This window comes from Meriones unguiculatus, chromosome 6, assembly GCF_030254825.1.
Source record: "Meriones unguiculatus strain TT.TT164.6M chromosome 6, Bangor_MerUng_6.1, whole genome shotgun sequence".
Taxonomy (NCBI): domain Eukaryota; kingdom Metazoa; phylum Chordata; class Mammalia; order Rodentia; family Muridae; genus Meriones; species Meriones unguiculatus.
The window spans coordinates 31,482,449-31,504,981 of NC_083354.1; the positions used below are offsets into that span (position 1 = coordinate 31,482,449).

The following is a 22,533-nucleotide window of genomic DNA, read 5'->3' on the forward strand; positions in this document are numbered from 1 at the left end:
AGCCCCCACCCCCAAGCCACACATCAGTTTCAGCCTCAGAGCTTAACGCATTCTCCAAGTGCCAAAGGCTGCAGCTGCGGGTTAAATTTAGCCTGGGACACTGGTAGGAGGCGTAACAGCACCCCAACCCTGCCTCTGAGTCACTTGTTTATAACCTTGGGCTTGTGGGGGACAGGAGAAAAGCCCTGGGGCGGGGAGGACTGAGTCATGTCCCCTTTTGTGATTCCAGAAGCATCACTGCCTGGCCCTCATGAGCAGGACAGTCACTCAGTCTTGCGGGCACACACCTGGACGGGCTCCAGAGGTGGGCCATCCACCCCTCCACAGCTTCAAGGGCGAGCTCAGGAGGGTGCCCATCCCAGTTGGGCAGTGGATGCTTCTAGGAAACATTGCCACAGGCCTGAGCCAGAGCAGATGTGCCCACCTCTGACCACTTGGGGACACCCCCCCAAGCGAAAAAAATTGTTTGTGATCACAACCTCACTTTCCAGGGACCTGAATAGAAGAGCTGACTAAAACTTAATTTTTAACCACCCGGTGACTTAATATCGTATTTTGAGTTTCTGACAGATTCTGTGGTGCCCATTCCCTACCAGGCTTCCCAGAGGAATATTTAAATGTGGCTCGTTCATCCATCCAGAGCTGCTGCATCCAGTTTAGCGCTGGCTGAGCCCTTTGTTAATACCACTCCGTTACAGCTTACAGCTGTTGGGGCGGGCGTCGTGGGGGAGAGCACACGTGAGCACCTGTGGGGTAGAGCCCGTGAGGGTGAGTGCTGTGGAGACGAGGGTGAGTGCTGTGGAGATGAGTGGATGAGGGGAGATGCGGGGGGGGGGGGGTGGGGAGAAGGAGGGAGGAGAAGAGTGGTGAGTGCTGTGGAGACAGTGGGTGGGGGAGGCGGGGGGGGAAGGAGGGAGGATCGGCCCTGGTACCAACAGCCAGCGGCCAAGCGAGGTGCCGAGCTGCATCCTGGGCCTGACTCGGGGCTAGGGTGGTGGCCCACTCAGAAGCACAGCAGAGCTTGGCCTGCGGAGCCCCTGTCCTCAGGCAGCACTGCTGGGAGTGCGGCAAAAGGGCCTGCACGGCCTCGGACACTTACACTGTCCTTCCAACCTGACTGCACAAAAGCAGACCAGGGCCAGAGGGCGCTTAGACCAGAGACTTGTCCTTGAGCTGGGAAAAAAACTGTTTAATAAAGACCATGAGCAGCAGACTTAAGCAACATGACCAGTTATTACAATAAAAGATCCTAGAGGGAGAGAGAGAGAGAACATCAGAACAAGAATTAAGTATATCACAACTTGGATGCTGAAAGAATCAGCTGGTACCAAAGCCCAGAAGAATATTAAATATTAAGTGCCAGAATTATTTGGAAAAGATTTGAAAGCAGCAACCACAAAATATTTCAATTAAAAATCCTCTTAAATTTCCCGACAGGCATGGTGACACACGCCTGTGATCCCAGCACTTGGGAGGCAGAGGCAGGTGACTCTCTCAGTTAGAGGCCAGCCTGGTCTACAAAGCGAGTCCAGGACAGCCAAGGCTACATAGAGAATCCTGGTCTCAAAAAAACAAAACAAAACAAAAAATCCTCTTAAAAAGAAATAGAAGTGATACAGAAGAAACGAGAGAATTACAGACCTGAAAAAGTACACAAACAAAGAAAAAAGCTTCCTGTGTGGCCTTGATGAAAGTGAGAGAATATCCAGGGAATGGTGGCACGCGCCTTTAATCCTAGCCCTCGGGAGGCAGAGGCAGGTGGATCTCCAAGTGCAAGGCCAGCCTGGTCTACAGAGCGAGTTCCAGGACAGTCAGGACCACACAGAGAACCCTGTCTCAAGTAAACAAAGAAGGTGAGAGGATAAATCACCGCAAGGAAGAGGCCTAGAGCCCTCCCCTGCCAGATGACAGTGAGATGTTACAGTGAACATATGTACTTACAAAGGGCCTCAGGCCCAGGGAGCAACAGCTAGCAGCTGCACCGTGTCCTAATCCAGAGAGAGAGAGAGAGAGAGAGAGAGAGAGAGAGAGAGAGAGAGGAGGAGGAGGAAGACGAGCCAGGGCAAAGGTAACCTAGGTAACAACAGCTGAAAACACTGAAAATTAAGACAAAGCAGGAGAGGCAAGATGGGTCAGTGGTCAAAGATGTCTGATGACAGAGTTTGATCCCTGCAACCACAACTGGATCCCTCATACACGTGAACACACACACACACACACACACACACACACACACACACTTCAATTAAAATGTAAAAAAAAAAAATTAAGATCCAAACCAACAGATTGAAGAAGCTAAGCAAACTGTAAACAGGACATATGCAGAGAAACTCATGCTAAAAAGTAGAACAGTTAAAAATTTTTGAAAAGGATAAAAATCTTTGAAAGCAGACACAGAGAACACATATGCATGATCCGTGAAGGGGAAGAGCAGCCCTGTGAGCTATAGTGCCTTCGCATCACAAGTTACAGTGGCCACAGGAAGTGGCACCTTTTTTTTTTTTAAGGCTGAAAAAACCTGCCAATCGCAGATTCTGTGCCCAGTGAAACCATCTGCCTGGGAAACAACCCCAGGGATCTGACTTTTTACCCAGAACTAGAGGTTGGCAACATGGCTCAGAGGGGCAGGGTGCTGCCGTTAGGCCTGATGACCGAAATTTGATCCCTCAACCCTAGCAGAAGGAGAGAAGCGACTTCCTTAAATTGTCTTCTGACCTGTTCATGTGTGTGATGGCATGATCCCACCCCCAAATGAATAAATAAATGGAAAATAAGCAAACCAGAGGTGAGGAGAGGGATCAATAGGTAAAGGTGCTTCCTGCTGGCCCCTGACCTAACATTCATCCTGAGAATGGCTCGGGCCAACTGTTCTGACTTCCTTGTGTGTTGTAGCATGTATAGTTCCTCTCTCTCTCTCTCACACACACACACACACAGATATACAAACACCCAATAAATAAAATGTAAAGAAAATCTCAAAGATGTACAGTGGAATTTTGTTCACTCTATAAAAGGAAGGGATGGGCCCAGAGGGTCTGCAGAGACCTATATTCCAACCAAGGACCCATACATGGAGGTAACCTAGAACCCCTGCACAGATGTAGCCCATGGCAGCTCAGTCTCCAAGTGGGTTCCCTAGTAAGGGGAACAGGGACTGTCTCTGACATGAACTGATTGGCCTGCTCTCTGATCACCTCCCCCTGAGGGGGGAGCAGCCTTACCAGACCACAGAAGAAGACAATGCAGCCAGTCCTGATGAGACCTGATAGACTGGAGTCCGATGGAAGGGGAGCAGGACCTCCCCTTTCAGGGAACTAGGGAAAGTTCATAAGGGGAGAAGAGGGAGGGTGGGTGGGAGTGGGAGGAGACTAGGGAGGGGCCTGCAGCGGGGATACGAAGTGAATAAACTGTAATAAATATATAAACAATAACTTTTTAAAAATGGAAGGGAACTGAGCCCTGAAGACCCGGAAATAAACACGGTGTGCCCCATCTGCATGAGGCCCTGGAGGAGCAGTGAGTGCGTGGAGAGGTGGCAGCCGGGGCTCTGGGGACAAAGAATGTGGAATTCCCTCCAGCGAGGGAGCATTTCAGTTTGGGAAGTCTTTGGGAAGTCGAGAAGACCTGGGGTGGCCGGCTGCTCCCAGCGTGAGTGTGAGGGCACCATCTGTACCCTCGGGCGTGGTTAAAACACTCAAAGCTTGGGTGAATCTCCTGCCGCGCAGGATGACCCGTGTTCAGACCTCAGATCCTGGAAACCCACATGCAGAACAGAAGAATCTGTAGCCTGTGGGAACAGAAGGCTCTCCAGAGGCCAAGGCCAGCTAGCCTGGCCTGCACCGGTCCCAAACAAAATGGGAAGAAAAGTCTGACACCTCTGAGCTTCTCCGGTACACTGCGACACACACGCAGCAGCATTCAGTCACACACACACACACACACACACACACACACACACACGAACACAAAATCACAGCTCCTACACGTGTTTCAAAATCACTGAACATATACACTGCGGGGGCAACTGGACTGTGCCACGGGGGAATCCGCATGGAGCTAGAGTGAGGTGGAGTGTCCAAGCCAGGGAAACCTCAGTGGAGACTGGCGGGAAGGAGGACCGCGCCCTCCCTGTTCTGCGCCTGCGCACATCGTCCTGGGACCCGCGCTCTTGCACCTGGAATTTCTCTCCGTGCAAATAAGCGTCCGCTGCAGCTCAGCCCCAGCCAAGGACATACCCCCACCCTGAAAACCCCTTCCCACTCCTCAAGGTTCACACAGCCCCGGTTCACCCCAAATAAAGGGCACAGCTGTTTCACTGACGATCCTCCAAGAGCGGCTGAACCGCTGGGAAAGCCTGAGCTAAAGCGGCTGTTACACTTGAAGGCCTGCTTCCTTCCGATCCAGCGCCTGACCCTCAGCGCTACCTGGGCTCGGGACCTAGAGGCCGCGTGCACATGGCGAGGAGGTGCTGAGGGTCCCGAGACTGGATTTGACTCTTAGAGAGTAAAGTAAATGAGTGTGGCTGGGCACCGTGGACAGGGTCTGTGAGCTTTGGGGAGTGAGGAGAGCATCGACCCTGCTGGATCGGGGGTGAGCCCTCAGCTCTAGGAACACAAAGGGCTAAGCCTCAGGAGCAAACTTCTGTCCCATAGAAGCCTGCAAACGCGCGAGCTTGCGGGGTCTCCAGAGCAGGAGGAACGTGTCGGCAGGTCCACGCCCCACAGAAGAAGGAGCAGCCTGCGCCCCTCTCTCCGACAGGCCTGGGTTCGCTTGTGGTGGACGCTCTGGTGGTGAAGACCTGTGTCCTTTGTTCAGTCGCCCTCTGTTTTAGCTGGACGGGTTCGGCTTTTTTTGTTATTATTATTAAATACAGTTTATTCACTTTGAATCCCAGCTGTAGCTCCCTTCCCAACCCCTCCCAATCGCACCCTCCCTCCCTCTTCTCCTATGTCCCACGGGTTCTAACATTTTAATAGTCCTGGTCCTGGCCACACGTGCCCATCTCTGGGGCAGAAGAGGAGTAGTGACTTCTCCTTTTGTCCTTAGCACGGCAGGAGGCTGCTTGCAGCCACAGGGACCTGCAGAGAACTTTGGTCTTACCCAGAAGCCCCCAGGGGGAGGGGGGGGCTGGGGCTGGGGTCTGGCCACAGGGCTTCGAAAGCAAACCTGCAGGAAGGCAAGAGTGTGAGAAGAGAGGTTCAAGGTTTCTCCACCTCCACACACCCCTCCCCCTGGGAAACAGGTGTATTCAGGGTACAGCTACAGCTCAGCTGGTCTGGCTTGCACAAGACTTTGGGTTGGATTTCCCGTGGGACATATGGGCCAGTGTGGTGGCACAGGTGTATAATCCCAGCGTGGGGCGGGAGGAGGCAAAGTGGAGCGTGGGGGAGAATGAGTGGGGGTGTTCACACACGTGCATACATGAATTCGCTTGGGAGGTGAATCAGTGGCTACGTGTGAAGCGGGGCACGGTACACAAACCTGAGATCCCAGGAGCTCTCTGGGAAGACAGGAGGTAGAGACACAAGAATGAAGCTTAGAGGCCAGTTAGCTACGAAACAGAAAGCCAAGACACCCGCCCCAACCCCCAAAGTGTGAAAATTGACACTGACCTTGCTCTGACCTCTACATATTCATGTTGGTACTCACAAGTTCACACGCATGCACACACACATATACACACAAGTCAGCATGGCTGTGCCACAGATCAAAGCAGTCTGTCTTTCTGGGCCAGCAAGGCCTCTTCCAAAGACCCCTGCCTGGGGTTGTGTCACTGAGATGGGGGTGGCTTGTCACTGCAGTGGGATGCAGCTTCACACCAAACACAGCTAAAAAGCCACGCCAGTATGAGGGAAGGGTGGAAAGGCCGCTGAGCTACAGTGGGACTCCTACTAGGCCTTAGGACCAAGCGTGCACAGATGGGCCCCGGCCTTCCCAGCCAGGCTTCAGGACAAGAGGCGACACTGAGCAACCTGGGCCCAGTCCAAAAAACCTGGGTGTATCGGAATGTCCCAGACTGGCTGATTGCTGACTGCCCCCCACAGCCTATAGCCCAGGGCCCTCTATGCACACAGTGCCAGGCTGAAGGACAGAGAACGGAGGTGGGAGACAGGAACATGACAGACCCTCTGGAGGCATGCCCTCCTGTCACAGCCTTGCTGTCTTTCCTTAGGCTTGAGACTGGGTGCCAGCTCCACAGGGCCAGCTGGCCTAGAACTCACTGTGCAGCCAAAGGTGGCTTTGAACTCCTGGCCGTCTTGCTTCTGCCTCCCAAGTGTTGCAGGCATGTTGTATCCCACCTGGCTTCTGAGGATGTGAGCACAGCCTGTGTCTTCTGCAGAGCCACAGGAATCTGCTCGGGCCACTGCTCCACCATGGCCTCCCACCCCGGGCCTCCAGGCCTGCCTCAGGCAGGATGACAGACCACAGTTGAGAGATCTTGCACCCGTGTCCCTGAGCCCCGAGTTCTGCCAAGCAGACATGAGCAGCAGGGAATACACGTGAAAACCTTGATTCTCAGAGCTCCTGAGGTCCCAAAGCGACAGAGGGCCGAGCCCTCGGATGAGAGGGGCGAGGGCCTCTGACTGGGGCCCTAGATTCTCGAGTGTACCTCCAGGGGGTTACCACCTCAGCAGACCCCAGAAATTCAGGTCTTTCAGACTCTTGTGTGTGTCTGACCCAAGACCCAGATGTACCATGGGACTCATACCATCCCAACCATGAAGGAGAAAGAGGGGCCCCACGGAGGCCCTAGAGCCCATGGGTCCCGTCACCTGGAATGCTGGGACCCCGGCCGCCCTATCACAGGGCAGCAACACACAAAAAAGAAGAGGCTGGGTCAGGGGCCAGGAGCGAAACCTAGTTTATTCCTCATCACTCGTCTCGCCTGCACGCCCACTGTCCCCACCCTGGGACCACCACGCAGTGTCATACACAACCAGACAGGAAGGGTCCACAAACCCAGGCCTGGCCTTCCCGTCATCACCCAGCCCCCTGTGAGGGATGTGGAGGTGATTCTCCCTGGGTTCCAGGCCCTCCATGCCCTCATGGGGACTCCCCACCCACTGCCCCAAGACCAGAGCAGCCTGCATCGTCTCGTGAGGGCAGGCCCAGGGCTAGACCTGCCAAGTCAGCTGGGCGACAGAGCCCAGCGAGTCCCCCAGAGGCGATGGTCCCAAGGCCACCGACTCCTGGCCAGGGAAGCTGTCACTCTGCTCCAGATCCTTCACGTCGACATTCAGGGACTCGATCCTCTAAGTGTAAATTCGCAAGGTGAGAACCCACTTCCACTGCTCGGACGGGCTTATTGCACGGGGCAGTAAGGGGGTGCCTTTCACGCGGGCAGGTGAAAGGTGCAGCACCAGGCACTCAGGGGCCTCAGAGAGGGGCTGTGCCACCTCCCACACAGCAGCCACCCCATCTGGGCCCCAGGCGAGGGTGTGTGAAAGTGCAGGACACCCAATCCCTGGGACGGGGTTTTCTCCCCAGCCCCTTCTCTTCAGATTGCTGCTTAGTGATGAATAGCCAGAGAGACCAGGGCCCCAGGCCCCACGAAGGCCACCAGGTGATAAGGGTTGGTGACCTTTGCAGTGGTCAACTTTTTTTTTTAAATTATTTTTGGAGAATGTAAGCCAGCTCTGGAGAGCTGCCAGGCACTGGGGCCGGAGGTTAGAAATGGTGAGAGGCAGGGAAGAGGTCCCTGAGGACAATATGGAAGCCCAGAGATTGAGGGTGCGGGGGGTGGGGGTGGGGGTGGGTTGGAGTGGGGAAGGAGCTGCAGGCCCAGCCTCAGGCAGTGGGGCAGGGCTCTGCAGCCGAGCAGGAAACCTTTCCTTTCTCAGACAGGGCCCACCTGTCTCCCCAGGGGACACAGGAGGCCCGACTCTTCAGGCTGGGAAAGGGCACCCACCCAGGCGAGCTGCCTGCTCAGCCCTCCCTGCCCAGAGGACAGCCGCATCTGCCGGGCACCTTGGGCCTGCCCACACCTGTACAGAATAAAGTGCTTCGTTTATTGATGAATGAAACGTCCCCAGCCCGCTGTCCCAGTGCGCGCGTGGGCCTCTGAGGGGTCGAGGGGCTCGGTACCCTCTGCCAGTCCCCTCTGGCACGGGCCTCTTCCGTGTGGCCATGCTGGGAAGGGGTGGGGTGGGAATAAGGTGCAGAGTGTGACAAACAGAAGCTTATAAACACCGGAGATCGGAGCCAGGAAACGCAGCTTACGCAGGAATAAAGACGCTAAATGACAACAGAAAGGGTCACCTACGAAAGCCCTCCTCCCGAGGGCAAGCAAGGGCACTGGATGAGCTTCCTGCTCCCACAGGGGCCTACACACAGGGGCTCCCCTCCCTGCCAGGGCTGTGGTGTGACATCCCATCCCAGACAGTGCAAAGTGCAAGGGACAGGAACCAGCAGGAGGCAGGCATTGGCCCGGCCTCAGGAGGAGATGAGGTCGCGTGTGGGCCTCTGGGGAGCAGATGTAGACGCGTGTGTCTCCCGGGGAGAGGGTCCAGCCAGGCAGGCTGGTAAAGGACAGGGGTGCCCTGTGGACAGCTCCCGCCCCTCCCCCACCCCACAGATAGCACCGTGGAACCCTGAACTGCTTGCCCGAGGCTCCTGTGGGACCCACTCTGGAATCTCATTCTCCCGCAGGACCCCTGGAAGCTGGGGAGTCAGCTTCTCTGCCCCTGGAGGCCTGAGCTCCGCCACCTGGAGACGTTCTCTCCAGGATCTGGGGTTCTTGAAAGGTCCTGAGCCTGCCTGGTAGGGATGTGAGCGGGAAGAGACGCCCTTGGGGGCCAGCCCCACCTGTCCCACGCAGAGGGGTTCTGGAGCCTCGACATCCCGCCTCTCCTCGGCCCAGCCCTATGCGGCATCCTGTCAGGCTCACCGGCCTCCTGGGAGCTACAGCTCCAACAGGGGTGCACCTAAACTCCCCCCAAACCCTCCCATCCTAGGGAGTAGTCCGGGGCACGCGGTAGCTGGGTGGGTGAAGCTGGCTCAGGCCCTGCCTGGCTCCTGGCCCTGCCTGCAGCCCAGAGCCTTCCTGCCCTGCGCTGGCTGCCTCTGGCACCCCTCACCTGGAGGGGTGTGGCCAACCGGCCAGTCTGTTCCTTTGCTCCCAAGGGAGGGAAATCTCCAAGGAGCTGCACCAGGACCCCGGGCCAGGGGCAGCCAGCCGCAGCCTGGCCCCCGTCAGTTTCTGCCGTCCCTGGCCAGGAGGCCTGCGCGGGGTCAGTTAGTGTCCAGCCTGGGCGCCGCCGTGGGGAAGAGCGGGGCCGCGGGCTGCAGGGTCGTGGCGGGCAGGGCAGGGTCGCTGGGCAGCGGGTGGCTGACGCGGAAGCACTTTTCTTTGTGCGCCTTCAGCATGTTGGAGAACCGGAAGCGCTGGCCACACACGTCGCAGGGGTAGGGCTTCTCCCCCGTGTGCGTGCGCCGGTGCCGCTTCATGTTGGGGCGGCTGGTGAAGCTCTTGCCACAGATCTCGCAGATATACGGCTTCTCCCCTGGAAGTGCAGGGGCAGCAGGGGTGTTTGCGCCCGGCCAGGCCCCACCCCAGCCCACCCAGCCCAGGCTGAGGCGAGACCCAGGCGGGCGCATGCGCACGCGCACCTGTGTGGGTCTTCATGTGCTCGTCGAAGTACTGCTTCATGTTGAAGTCCTTGCCGCACCACTGGCACATGAACTGCTTGTGGCCGATGTGGATGCTCATGTGGGACCGCAGCTGGTACTTGTACTGGAAGCGCTCGTTGCAGTTCTGTGGGGAGGGGGAACGCCACAGGCTGCCTGAAACCCTGTGTGTGTGTGTGGGGGGGGGTGCGCGTGGGTGTGGGTGCGTGGGTGCACGGTGACGTTCCGGGGTGGAGGCCGGAGGTCAACCTCTGGCGCTTGCTCAGGTGCCTGCCACACTGGCAGTTTTTGAGACGGGGCCTCTCAATGGCCTGGACTCTGTTTAGCCTGTGCTCACAGGGCAGTGAGCTCCGGGCTCCGGATTGTCTCTGCCTCCCCAGCACCCCCAGCACGCACCGCCACACCCAGCACGCCAGCTTTACTTTCTCTTTTTAAGCCTGGACCGAAGCTCAAGTTTTCACGCCTGCCAAGCAGCACCGTCCCTGCGCTCTCCCTAGGCCTCCCTCTGCTTGGCTTGCTCGTCCTCCCCAAACTCACTGCCCAGCTAAGGCTGACCCTGCGCTGTCCGTGGCTGCCCCAGTCCCCAGCACCGGATCACAGGCATGTGCTGCCAACCCGGCCTGCAGCGCCTGCTGGCGCCCTTCCTCCCCGCCTGACCACGTGGGTGGTGGAGCCGGCAGCAGCGGGGCCCAGCAGCCAGCCGAGCAGGGCTCACCTCGGGAGCAGGGCTCACCTCGCAGCGGAACGGCTTCTCGCCCGAGTGCTGCAGCGAGTGCACCTTGAGAGACATGCTGCGCTTGAAGGACTTCCCACACGTCTCGCAGGTGAAGGGCATGTCCTTGGTGTGGGCTGCGTGAGGGAGCTAGCCGTCACCTCTCTAGGTACCTGTCCGACCCCCACTCCTGACCTGCCTTCCGGAGGCCCTGCACCCCATACTGGACTCAGTGGCACTCCCAAGGTGAAGGCTTCGGCCTTGGGCTCGGTGACCCTCAGAGCCCAGGGAGAAGACAGCTTCACCATCATCCACCTGGTTACCCAGCATACTCCAGGCCGGCACAGCGACCCCGGAGTCTCAGTCCCATCCCGTTTACACTACGCGGTGGAGCAAGGGAGGCACGGCTGCCAGGGGAGCCCACTCAAATGAGAAAGGGTGACCACAGAACCCAGACACTCAGCCAGGCCCACCTCCCGTGTGCAGCCATGCCTGGGTGGGAGGCCAGCACACTCGGGGAGGCCTTTCTACTGTGTCCAGTGTGGCCCCTGGGGAAGGCTGCACTCAAGAGAAGCCTGAAGCCCAAAAGGTGAGAAGGCATGAGAGGCCTAGTGGCTGTCACACGGAGGCAAGGCCGTGCCGGCACACATGGCACCGTGTAACTGGGGAAAGCTGTTCCTTTCCTGTGTGTATGTGGGGGGGGCAGAGGCTCGTGCCAGGGCCCACAGCCTGGGCATCCCTCCCCGCCGCCTGGATGAGCGGCTCCCACAGCCGCCCACACCTGCAGGGACTCACCAACCATGTGCTTGCGCACGTGCGCCATGGTATAGAACTTCTTCTCACAGATCTCACAGGAGAACTTCTTCTCCGCGTAGCCATGCACGATCTTGTTGTGCTCGTGCAAGGACCAGAGCTTCTTGAAGGCTTTGCCGCAGGTCACACACTGTGGGAGAGCGGACAGAGCTTTGCCTGGGACCCGGAGCTAGCCTGGGCCCCCACTACCCTCAGTTTCCCCACCTGAGGAGTGCAGTAAGAAGGCTGATCTGATGCTGCCAGACTGGGCCGACGCCTTCCACACCTACCCACATGGCTGCCCCGGGGCAGCTCCTACAAGCTCTCCCGGCTAAGACCTCCCCAGGCTCTGTGGGCCCCTGGCCTCTCCACGCGAGGCTGCAGGTCGGTGGACGGACCTTTGGGTTCCTGTCAGTACTGGGCCTTGATCAGTGCAGGCTGCAGAGGGCCCTAGGGCACCCTCGGGCCTTGGAGGGTGGGAGGCCTGAGGGCGGCACTCCTGAACTCTGGTCCTGTCCACCCCCCAGGAGGGGCTGGGGCCTGGCAGGAAGGAGTGAAGGCTTAGGGTGCAGCAGGAACAGCCGAGGGACAGCCCAGCGCAGGAAACAGGTGTGTCGTGTAGAGATGGGCAGGTCACCAGGTCACACAATCCCCACTGGCATCACAATTAGCAATCAGTGGAGGCAATTAGCACCCGCCTACCTGTGGTCAGGGTATTTTGTTTTTCCTCCTTCCTCGGCCAGAAAAGGCAAAAGCCCCTAGCTCCCTGTGTGTGTGTGTGTGTGCTCAGACACACACATACACACACACACACACACACACACACACACACACACACACAGTTCCTTTCCAAATTTCTCACCCAGTCTCTCTCGCCCAGACCCAGGGTAGCTGACAGTTCTGCAGCTATATGCAGGGAATAGCCCTGGCTGGCTCCCTGCTGCCCTGGCCACCTGCTCTGGGGGGAGCGAAGGGTGGCGCCCCCTCCAGGCAAGGCCTTTCCCTTCTGTGCATGTAGGTCTAGTACATGGCCTGTGGAGGGGCAGCCAGCTCTGTGGCCCTGCAGACTTGTTGAGACACATCGCTCCCCAGTTCCTGCTGTGCCCCCCCCAGCCTCAGATGACCCTCACCCCGGGGTCAGGCTCCACCTGCAGGCCAGGCTGGCCCTGGGCTGTCTGGGGAGCGGTCTCACCTGGATGTTCCGCTCGCAGTCTGTCTGCCTGTGCAGCTGCAGCTCGCTTTCCAGCAGGAAGCGCTTCCCACACTGGCCGCAGATCTGCATGCGGCTGTGGGTCACGTTCATGTGCTTCTCCAGGTACCAGCGGTTGTTGAAGACCCTCGGGCATTTCTGGCACGGATGCTGCTGCTTTTCCTCCAGCTTCACCTTGGCCCCCAGCCCATCAGCTGCCTGGGTTGCCGGAACAGCTCCGGAGGCCTTGGGCCTCTTCCCACCTCTGCGCCCGACCTCCTCCGGCTCAGGGGTGGCTCGGCACCGGGTGCTCTGTCCCCGGGACCGTGTGGACATCCGGCTGTGCAGTGGAGGGTCCGCCTGGCTGCCCTGACAGCCGGTGGGACCCGCAGGGTCCTGCCTGCCCTCAGCCTCGCCCTCCTCCTCCTCCTCCTCCTGCTCGCTGGGCCCTTCCTCCTCCTCCTCCTCTTCCTCCTGATCACTGGGCCCTTCCTCCTCCTCCTCCTCCTCCTCCTCTCCCTGGCTGCCTCCCTCTTCGTCTTCCTCCTCCTCCTCCTCCTCCTCTCTCCCGCCACGTCCCGCACCCTCCTCCTCTGAGTGTCCCTGCATCCCACCCTCCTGGCCCAGCACCACAGTGGCAGGATTGGCCCCAGTGCCTGGCTTGCCCTCAGGCCCAGTGGACACATGCAGGGTTTGGTTATTGAGGTTCACCTCCACAATGATTTGTGATTGCTCCTGGCGCCCGTAGGTGCCTGTGGCACCCAGCTCTGGCTCCAGTCCCTCTGCACTTTCCAGCTTGCACAGGCTACCAGGGGCCTCGGCCTCCTCGGGTGCCCCTTCCTTCTCCTCCTTGAAGAGCGGCTGTGTGGGCCCTGGAGCGGCAGCACCGGCATCCTCGGCCGCCCCGGCCCCATCCTCCACACGCACAGAGTAGGGGTCGGGCCCCTCTCGGGCGTAGATCTTCGGCAGGCCCGGGGTGTCCGCCTCCTGCTTGATGTCGCAGTAGTAGGGCGGCGGGGGCACCGGGGCGCAGCTGGTGGCTGGCTGGGCCAGGGCCACGGGGCCCGAGGGCGCCAGGGAGCGGGCGTCCAGCAGCTCCTGGCAGGAGGCCGCGATGTCGGCCATCTGCAGCAGCGAGGCCGCGCTCAGCACCTCGTGCACGTTGGCCGCGTTCACCAGCAGCTTGGACGTGTAGATGAAGTTCAGGATCTGCTGAAGGCCGCCGGGCGCCAGCGCCTCGAGGGACAGCTCGACCCGCTGCAGCTGCTTGTTCTGCGTGAAGAGCGAGTGGAAGAACTGGCTGTAGGCGGCCAGCACGCCCTTGTGCGCGGGGAACACGCTCCGCTGCGGCACGAGCACCAGGTCCACGTCGCACAGGTCCGGCTGGAAGAGGCGCTGCTCGTTCAGGCGGCCCATCAAGCAGGCGAAGTGCAGGGCCACGTCCTCCACCAGCGAGAACTCGGCCGCCGGCGAGTCTGTGGTCTTCTCAACCAGCAACTGCGGGGCGGGGACACGGGACAGGTGAGGCCCGCGCTCCTGGGCGACAGCGTCCTAGGACCTGTGCCCCAGGGGCCACTCCGGGCCTCCTCCCTTCTCTTCCTCTGCACACACGGACCGGCACCCCAGGACCCCTAGTCACTTTTCCTCCGTGTGTCCTGGCCTTCCTCCTGTCAGTGTGCCCAACTGTGACCACATGGACAGCGAAGACCCAGCTCCTGCGACGGCATCGAGGCTGCATCTGGGGCCCCTTCATGGACAGTGCCCAGCAAAGGCCTCCAGGGGCTACAGAACACAGCAGGCTGAAGAGGCCCAGGCCCCTCAAGCCTCAGCAGCTTCTTGTACCCTGGGCCCTCCGTGGAGGATGGGCTATTTTCTCCGGTCACCACACTCCCAAGAGGAGACCTCAGCCCAGACTCGGAAGCTCCAGGGTGGTCCTGTCTTGGAGGCCATACCTCCTGGAGAGCCCTAGGGACCTTAGAGACTATGGGACCAGACTGTCAGGCCTTTAGGCTCATCCCAAGCTGCAGAACAGAGTCCTGCTTCGTCCTGCCACGAGGTTGGGTGGCAGAGCTGCCTTAACCCTTACACAGGACCTGGGCTCAGCAGACACCAGGCCAGCCCCGCAGGCCAGCTCTGGATGCTCCACAGGCTCTGCCTGGACAGACAGCAGCTTCCTGTGTCTGCGGTCGGTCTGCCTCAGTGGGAGACCTAACCTGCCAGCTCTTCCTTGGAGGACCAAGGATGCAGCTGCCCCCTGTCCGTCCATCCTCCTGTCCGAAGTGAGCAGGCCAGAGGGACGGGGAGGATGGAGCAGCCGCTTCTCCCTCAGCGGTCTCAGGGAGAAGCTGTTCCGGGCTGCAGGTGAGCCCTGTCAATCAGCCGTGGACATGCCCGCTCTGCCCCCGGAGTCGCCTGCTGACCTCCAGTTTCCTCCACACCTCCAGCCACCCATCTCTGCGGATCTCAGATCTCAGAACTGCAGACCCATCTAGCTGGGACGTGGCACGGAGCCCCGCCCATCCCTCTCCTCTGACTCACTCCGATTCACACTCTGGGGCCAATTCCGGCTGCAGATGGAGAAACTGAGACCCAGCAAGGCACTGCCCATGGAGCTGCGGCCACCCTGCTGTTTGGGTACCCCTTCCTTGTGCCTGGGGCACTCCAGGCGCTCGGATGGTTTAGTGAGTTCTGCGTGAGGTGTGGGGAGAGGTGTGAGGTCTGGGGAGCTGCCCAGCACACGGTCACCACACCCTCTGCAGCTGCCTCCTCCTGTCACTGCACCTGCAGGTGACCAGTGTCTGCACTGCTGAGGGGCTGGGCAGACCACAGGCCTGGGGCCCTGTTCTTTACAGAGCTCCCCAGGCCCACCTGAGCCCAGCAGGGGCCCTAAAGCCACAACCCAGCCCGCCCAGCCACGCAGGGCCCAGCTGTGTGCCCATCCAGCTCAATGCCCACCAGCTGTGAGGCCTCTAGCCAAACGTTTCCGCATCCTGAAGCTGAGGAGGCCTCTCTCCACCTGGCCATGCAGGCTGCAGCTGCAGCCCCCCACCCCAAGAGGCCACCTGCAGAGGCCACCAAGCTTTGACTCCTGAAGGCCAGCTGGCGAGACCTGGGGGCAAGCCAAGCCGCCCGTTTCTCCCTGGGCAGCCTGGGAGTGCCCAAGCCGACCAGGGCTACCGGCGCATGACTTCTGGATGCCTTCTTCAGAGAGGCCTGGGAAAACAGGCTCAGAGACGGCAGGGGGCCGGCCCAAGGTCACACAGGGGTTTCCACTCCGGCCGTGGGCGCCCCCGCCTTTGGCTCAAGCTGTCCCCGTCTCCGGCAGGGCCGCTGCAGCCCACGTGGCCCAAGGCCCGGGAGGGAATCCGACTCCCCCCTTCTCCCCCATTCCCAGCCCCGGGGCGGCGCCGTCCGGGTGCAGAGGAGCGCCCCCCTCCGCCCGCGCGCAGCAAGACCTCGGCCTTCCACGCCAGCACCCCCACCCCAGGAATTTCACCCCCTAGGCGCGCCGCCGCGCCGCACTCCGGGCCCCGGACACCCGGCAGAGGGGGTCGAGGACCCCGGGGGAGGGGCCAGGCCGCCCCAGCCTCCGTGCCGGGTCCCGCGGGGCCGTGCGCTCCGAAAGGCGGCGCTCGCTGGTGGGCGGATAAGCGGGGGGACAGGCAGGGCCCTGCGTACCATGGTGCCGCGGCGCTGGGAGCTCACAGGGCCCCGCAGGATCGCGCTGCCCCCGGCGGCCGGGCCCGGGCCGCTCCATGAAGCGCTGCGCTGGGGGCCGCCCCGGCGCAGGGCCCCGCGACCATGGCCCCGGGGGCGCGGCCGGCCGGGCGGGCGGAGGCGCAGGGCCGCGGCGAGTCCCGGCCGAGCAGCTGCGGCCCGGGAGCCTCGGGCGCGGCGGGCGGGGGGCGCGGGGCGCCGATTGGAGCCCGCGCGTCAGCTGGGGCCGCCGTCTGGACGCTTAAAGGGCCAGGCCGCCCTGCGCGCCAGTGAGGGGCGCGGACGCGCGTGTCGCGCGCCGTCCCGATGCGGCTGTCCTGCGGAGATGCTTGGGGTCCCCGGGCCGAGCCGGCAGCCGACGTGGGAGCGCGTGGACCGCGGGACCCCGCCCTCGCGAGCCGAGCCCCTCTCCGCCGGGAAGTTCGCACGGAGTCTAACCCGGGTGTCCTCCCGCTGCTCTGCGGGGGCGGGGCCAGGCGAGGCGTGAGTTCGCAGAGCTGGGCGCGCCGGCCCCGACCCACCTGCTCCCCCGAGCCCGGCGAGCTGAGGCCGGAGCCCCGCACCCCGCCGCGTTCACCACCCGCCCCCTGTGGCCCCTGCCGCTCCGACTTGGGGGTGAGTCTGGGGCCCCAGGCTGCTCCGGCCTTCCACTAGCTTGGCTCTGCGCCTCCGGAACCTACCTGGTGGCCTGTGGCTGCGCGGGGCCTCCGAGCCACCTCCGCCGCTGCGACAGAAAGCCTTTCGGATGACCTGCCAGGGTCAGCCGAGTCGGGGGCCAGAGGCCCAGGCCGGGCCGAGTGGCCCCACTGCACAGCCTCAGCGCCGGGGAGACGCAGCCCGGCTGGCGGAATGCTGCTCTGGCACCGGCTCCGTGGGGGCAGGGGGCTGGCTGTGCTGGCAGCAGGCTTCGAAGGAACGCTGCCAGGCTGAGCGGCGGCAGGGCGGGACCACGGGCTACCACCGTGGTCTCTCTCGGACGCCCCGCACCCCTACCCAGCGTCCGCTGTTGCGCCTAGTCCCTCTCGCAGCACGGCTCCTGCCGGACCACTCCACTCCAACCACAAATCTCCTTGGGTGTGCGCCTTCCTCGTGGTGTGCAGGGCCTGTGACTATTCTTCTGGAGCTAGGCTAGTGTCAAATGGCGCAGGGTCCATCCCCTAAGAATACAAAGCTCTCTCCTGCGGCCACTGGGGCTACTCCTGAGCGGGGAAGCTGAGCTGGGTGGGGTGCAAAGAGGTGGGGGCAGCAAGCCCCTTCCTCCACCTGCGCAGGATTTGCCCCATGGCTGGGGCGAGGAGCTGCGGTTCAGTGAAGGCACAGAAGCCTGACTGCGGCTCTGAGCTAAAGCTGTGAACCTGCCAGGTCCCGGGATGCCCTCCTGTCACTTCCACACGGCCAGCTTCTGAGTCAAGCGGACTGATGCACTGACCTGGGAGGTGGGAAGGGCCGGGTATCTACCCGCTGGATGGACAGGGACAGTCTCCACAGGGAGGGGAGACACACACCTAGCCCTGCGCTGAGAGGATGGGAGAAGCTGGGCAGTGGCCAGCTTAGCCACAGGAAGGATGCTGGCCCTTTGGGATGGGCCTGGCTACGGTAAAGGAGTGGCACCCCCAACTCCAGGGCTCCAGCTCTATTTCGGTGCTCAGAGCTGGACCTGAGCTCTGACTGGGGGCTCCAGGGCACACTGGGCTTGTCCCTGGCAACAACTGCAAAGGCCAGGAGGCCCCTCGTGTTCCTCGAAGAACTGTGGGCTGGGAGGCTAAGCGCACCCAAGTAATAGAAACGCAGGTTAGTGCCCCAGGTGGTGCCGGCTGGAGGGGTGCCTCCTCCAGCAGGCCTGGCTGCCAGCCCAGCACTAACGGGCCACAGCTGCGCACGGGTGGGCAGCCTAATGCAAACCAGCGGGCTCCTTCCCACACCAAGTCAGGGCCTGCGCGGCACACCCGCCCCGGCAGCGCCTGCAAGGCTCCCGGAGGCCCTCACCCACAGTTCTGCAGGGGTCAGCACAGTGGCAGCAACGGTCAAGAGCTGCTCCGAGGACCTGGAGACAGCCAGCGGTACACCCTGCAGTGTAGGTTCTGGAGCCCGAGCGCAAACGCCCAGACAGCGCCTTCAGGGAGGCAGTCTCCTCTCCGCGCTAGTGCAGGCTTGACCCTGGGTCACGCACATCCTCTGGGCTCCACCAGCAGACTGGTTCTCAGCGTCTTCATGTGGGCAGCAGGGTTGGCGGGTCAGGGCTCAGCGGCCATAGGCGCAGTTCTGGCCCCGTCAGAACCCACCTTCTGCCTTGGTGCCTCCAAGTCCTCAAACTCAGGCTGTGGAGTTGGGTCTCACTGTGTGTGGCAGGACCGGCACTGAGGAAGACAGCAGTAACACTAGGCTGCACCACACCACAGGGAGGAAGAGCTCTGGCAAAAGGCTCCCAGGCCTCAGAAGCCATTCCGAGGTGCCGAGCTCTTCCTCGCTACAGCAAACAATAACTTGTCTCACCCCAAACGTCCCAACCTGTCCCAGCTTTTTAAAATTAAACTTTATTTATGGGCGTTTGGCCCTCAAGTGTTTCCGCGCACTGCTTGCACGCTTGGAGAGGCCGGAAAGGGTTGAATCTCCTGGGGCTGCTGGGGATGACCGCGCTGTGCTTCAGGTTTTGGGAACTGAACCTGGATCCTCTGCGAGAGCAGCCAGTGCTCTTATCCACTGAGCCCTGTCTAGGCCCCCCACCCCTTCAGAGGACCTCGGGCTCACGCCCAGCACCGCTCGTCTTAGCATGGGGGGTCTTATCAAAGTTCTCTGAACTCTGCAGAGACCACAAGGGACTTCCCTGGTCTCCTCCCCTCTCTTGTGAGGGTGTGGAAACAGGGCCTCACGTAGCCCAGGTTGGCCTTCAATGGATACTCCTGTCTCCATCTCCCAAGTGCTGGTATTAAATGCTCGTAATTGTGTGTGTGTGTGTGTGTTTGTGTGTATACATACGAATTAAAGAGTCTTACTATGAAGCCCTGGCTGGCCTTGAACTCAAGAGATCTACCTGCCCCCCCCCAAGTTAAGGTATGTCCCACCACGCCTGCGTTTTCTTTTAAGTTTAAAGGCAGGCACCCACATGTGACAATTTGGGAAACAAGTGTTTAGAAAACACGGTTTACTGCCCTTGCCTGGCCTATGCGTTCAGGGTGCCTCTGTGCTCTTGTCCCAAGGCGAGCGATGTGGACACTGCAGTTGGGTGACCTGCTTCTAGGCAGAGGGATGTGGAGGCTGGAGTTGTGCACTCCTTCCTCAGCTGCGGAAAGCAGGCCTGGACTGCACCCAACCTGAGCGGTACTGTTTCTGCCAGGCTCCACTCCCGTTCCCCACTAACCTGCCATGCAGAAGCTGCTTCACTGGCTGCAGCAGACACTAACTGGAGTCTGAGCAAAGAAAGACCAAGCAGGCAGACTCAAAGTTAGCATGTATTTTCACTTCTACAAGATCCTTTCCAAGTTGTAGGGAAATTTAATCGAGGTATATACAAATTAGACACTGCTGATATGTACAAAAGTATTTTCTACATTTTTTGAACAATCTATGCCCTTGCTGTAAACAGGATGTTACAAAACCGTCCAATAAAGCATTTTCTATTAAGCACATTATACAACATAATTCAATTTTATTAAAAAAATAACTTCGAAATTCAGAATGATTCTGGTTAGGAAGAAAAGCCGTTTCTGTAGTTCACTCGAGTATAAACAGCAAGGCTGCCACTGCTGAAGACAGGCGCCTGCCTGGGCAGGTTAAGCCCTGTCCATGCGGCAAGAAGCAGGAGGCAGGCCCTCCCTCTCCCTATGTCCATCCCCATGACCTGCCAACGTCTGTAACTCCACTGGCCACTGGACTTCAAGCAAACATTTCTCTCTGGTGTTTGATCTAGTCACATGGACCCTTGAACAGGAAGAAGGCAGTTTTTTTTTTAGAAACACAAAACTAAAAGGGTCCCTGTTGGTTGAAGATGCAAGGCCTACAACAGGGGCTGTGGGCAGCCTCAGAGGAGCCCAGAGAGTCCCCGGCTGACAGTCTACAAGCAATTCACTCTTTCCCAGAGGCTTCATGAGGAATGTGCCCGTCCAGCCATTAGCCACAGCCCTGAGATCCTGAGCAAAGATGTCAACCCTATCGAGTCCGAGTCAATGATGGGCACTGCTTTAGGCTGTGGTATTTGAGACAATTTGTTACACAGCAACAAAATATTACACCGCCCAACAGCGACCTTTTCTTACTAATTCCATTTGGCAGTTTGGGCTCTAAATGCATTCTTCCCACCAACTAGTAGATTCAGACATCCTTTTCTGTGGACAACTTAAAAAACAAAAAACAAAAACCACTCACTATAAACCACGTTTAATCTTCAACCCACCGAACACTGATTCCTGATGTTATCCTGCTTTCTAATGAACTTTTATTTACTGACATGGTGAACAATAGCTGGCTGGCTGCCAAAATGCTGTTTACATACCTCGTAAGGGTGACAGCATTATTTTTGGGGTGCTGGTCACGGAACGTACATGCTAAGTACATATGACTGAGCCTGGAAGACGATTTCATATATCCATTTGGCCAGGGCGTTTGTAAGCTCCTCCAGCCCAAGGCTCTTTTGCTTCCCATTTACATCATCAAGGCCTAGGATTGGATGGTACAGACTTCTACACCAATTCCAACAGGAATTCTGTGAACTGGATTAAATCGGCACTAAGGTGATTAAGTACACTTGGGGAAAGAATGCAAAATAAAGAGTAAAACAAAACAAAGAAACAAACCCAAACTAGTTTTTGCAGGCTGAATTCTTGGAACCACAGAAAGCCACAAGAACATCTGTGTGCCAGCAGCCTGTGACCGTCTGCCCCCAACTCCGGTCAGACAGGACTTCACGGAGTCAGTGGGGGTATCAGCACAAACGGGGAACACGCTGGTTGGGGCAGGGATGCTACTGTCGCCATGGTGAGAGGAAAGCTTTGCCAAAGCGTCTCTGGGTCATGGTGAGTAGAGTGTGGGATTGCTTCTGAAGTTCACTCTTCAGCTGGCTCTTCCAGCACACATGTGCAGAACAAGATGGCCAGCCTGTGGGCCCGGCTCCGGGAACCTCCACCACCTATCTGTCTGCAAGAAGCCTGTACACCCATAGTGAACCCAGCTCAGAAGAAATAATTTTTGGTGCCAGTGAATTAATGAAGTCGTGACTCACCTCCTGGCCTCAGGACACGTGTTTGAGGTCAGGAGTGAGAGGAACCAAAGGCACCGAGCACCAAAGCACGAGCTGGAGTGCAGCAAGTCCCCATCTGGGCTGCTGTGGAAAGCTGCTGGCAGTCAGTGTGGAAAGGCAGAGCCCTCAGACGGTGTGGGTGCTCACACCTGGATGGACCGCACACCCGGCTGCAGTCCCAGGACGCGCATAGCCTGATCTGACCGCTCACACCAAAATGGTAACCAGCACGGGGACAGGGGAACGTGTGGCTTGTGACACATGGATGCTAAGACCTGAAACACTGACAAAAGAAGCCTGAATCCCACGGACTATGTGAGCTACAGAAAACCCTCCCTAAAGCAACACTGCAAATTATACCTGCATCAAATTTACCATTTCTTGATTCAAGAAAATGAACATTTCCTCGTTGTCTACTGTCAAGTGGGCCATGAAAATCTATCTAGGGACATGTGCACTTTAAAGTCTTCTGCACGTGGAAGTGACCAGAAATATCCACTCCTGGACCGAGCTCACACTGAAACACAACAGACTGCCGTCCCGTTTCTTCAGCTTTAAGTTACCAGTATTTACAGTGAAGACACAGTCTGTACACGGACGCCTCAGCTGTATCTGCTGCTCTCGCTGCGGCTCCGGCGAGGAGAGTAACTTCTGTCACTCTCGCTGTCCGAGCCATAGGACCTGCCGCTCCTGTGGAACAGAAGGGAACACAACAGAAAGCCTTCAACTCCCACTCTTTGGGGTCTAACTACAGCAACAAGATGGGCTTTTCAAGGATGTTCTAAGTGGCAAATAGTAAAATCAAAATTAAGATAACAATAAAGAAACCTCACACAGTGCGGGGTTTACATGAAAATCCACTCATAAAAAAAATGAGCAAACTACTTTCTAGTCTACCCCAGTGAACAACACTACATTAGATGGAGGCAGGAAGGGATTAAAGGATAGAGTCTCACTGAAGAAGTGGGTGTGGGTTTGCATGTGAACAAAACCACTTGGGTCCTAGCCAGCAGCTTGGTCATCACTCAGCTCATTTAAAAACATTTTCTGGGAGCTACTCTGTATGTCACGGTAGGCATCACCCACCACAGAAGAGCATGTACAAGGGCTCAAGGACCCTCAAGGCAGTGCACACAGGTAAGTCGGTGCACTGAGACCCCCTGGGCTCTTCAGGAAGGCATGCACTTCAGGTGGGGGGGTTCCCAAGACAATGGGCTGCAATGAGCCATACTGACAAGCAGGGGATGGGTACATGTTGAGTGA

At 58.9% G+C, this 22,533-nt stretch overlaps 2 protein-coding genes across 15 annotated transcripts in view; both read right to left on the minus strand.

The window, feature by feature from the left end:
- Positions 1-7,988: 7,988 nt before the first annotated feature.
- On the minus strand, positions 7,989-16,987 carry Zbtb47 (zinc finger and BTB domain containing 47). 4 transcript variants are annotated; one of them, XM_021647430.2, is made up of 6 exons: positions 16,718-16,987; positions 12,324-13,817; positions 11,135-11,282; positions 10,361-10,476; positions 9,610-9,754; positions 7,989-9,503 (listed from the first exon to the last, which is right to left on the minus strand). In XM_021647430.2, exons 2-6 carry the CDS (start codon positions 13,734-13,736, stop codon positions 9,232-9,234), a joined length of 2,094 nt encoding a protein of 697 aa, XP_021503105.2. In that variant the 5' UTR covers positions 13,737-13,817; positions 16,718-16,987; the 3' UTR covers positions 7,989-9,231. The 4 variants fall into 4 exon arrangements, with proteins under 4 accessions (XP_021503105.2, XP_021503104.2, XP_060241016.1 ...); XM_021647429.2 differs by lacking the exon at positions 16,718-16,987 and adding an exon at positions 15,999-16,532; XM_060385033.1 differs by lacking the exon at positions 16,718-16,987 and adding an exon at positions 15,276-15,649.
- A 2,486-nt stretch (positions 16,988-19,473) lies between these two features.
- The window catches only part of Nktr (natural killer cell triggering receptor), a 37,755-nt gene continuing 34,695 nt past the window's right edge, over positions 19,474-22,533 (minus strand). For 9 of the 11 annotated variants that reach the window (XM_021647396.2, XM_021647395.2, XM_060385032.1 and 6 more), the window contains one exon: positions 19,474-21,960. In XM_021647396.2, the coding sequence (XP_021503071.1) occupies positions 21,830-21,960 (131 nt within the window). In that variant the 3' untranslated portion in view covers positions 19,474-21,829. The remainder of the gene's footprint in view (positions 21,961-22,533) is intronic. The other 2 variants (XM_021647390.2, XM_060385027.1) reach the window with 1 other exon arrangement.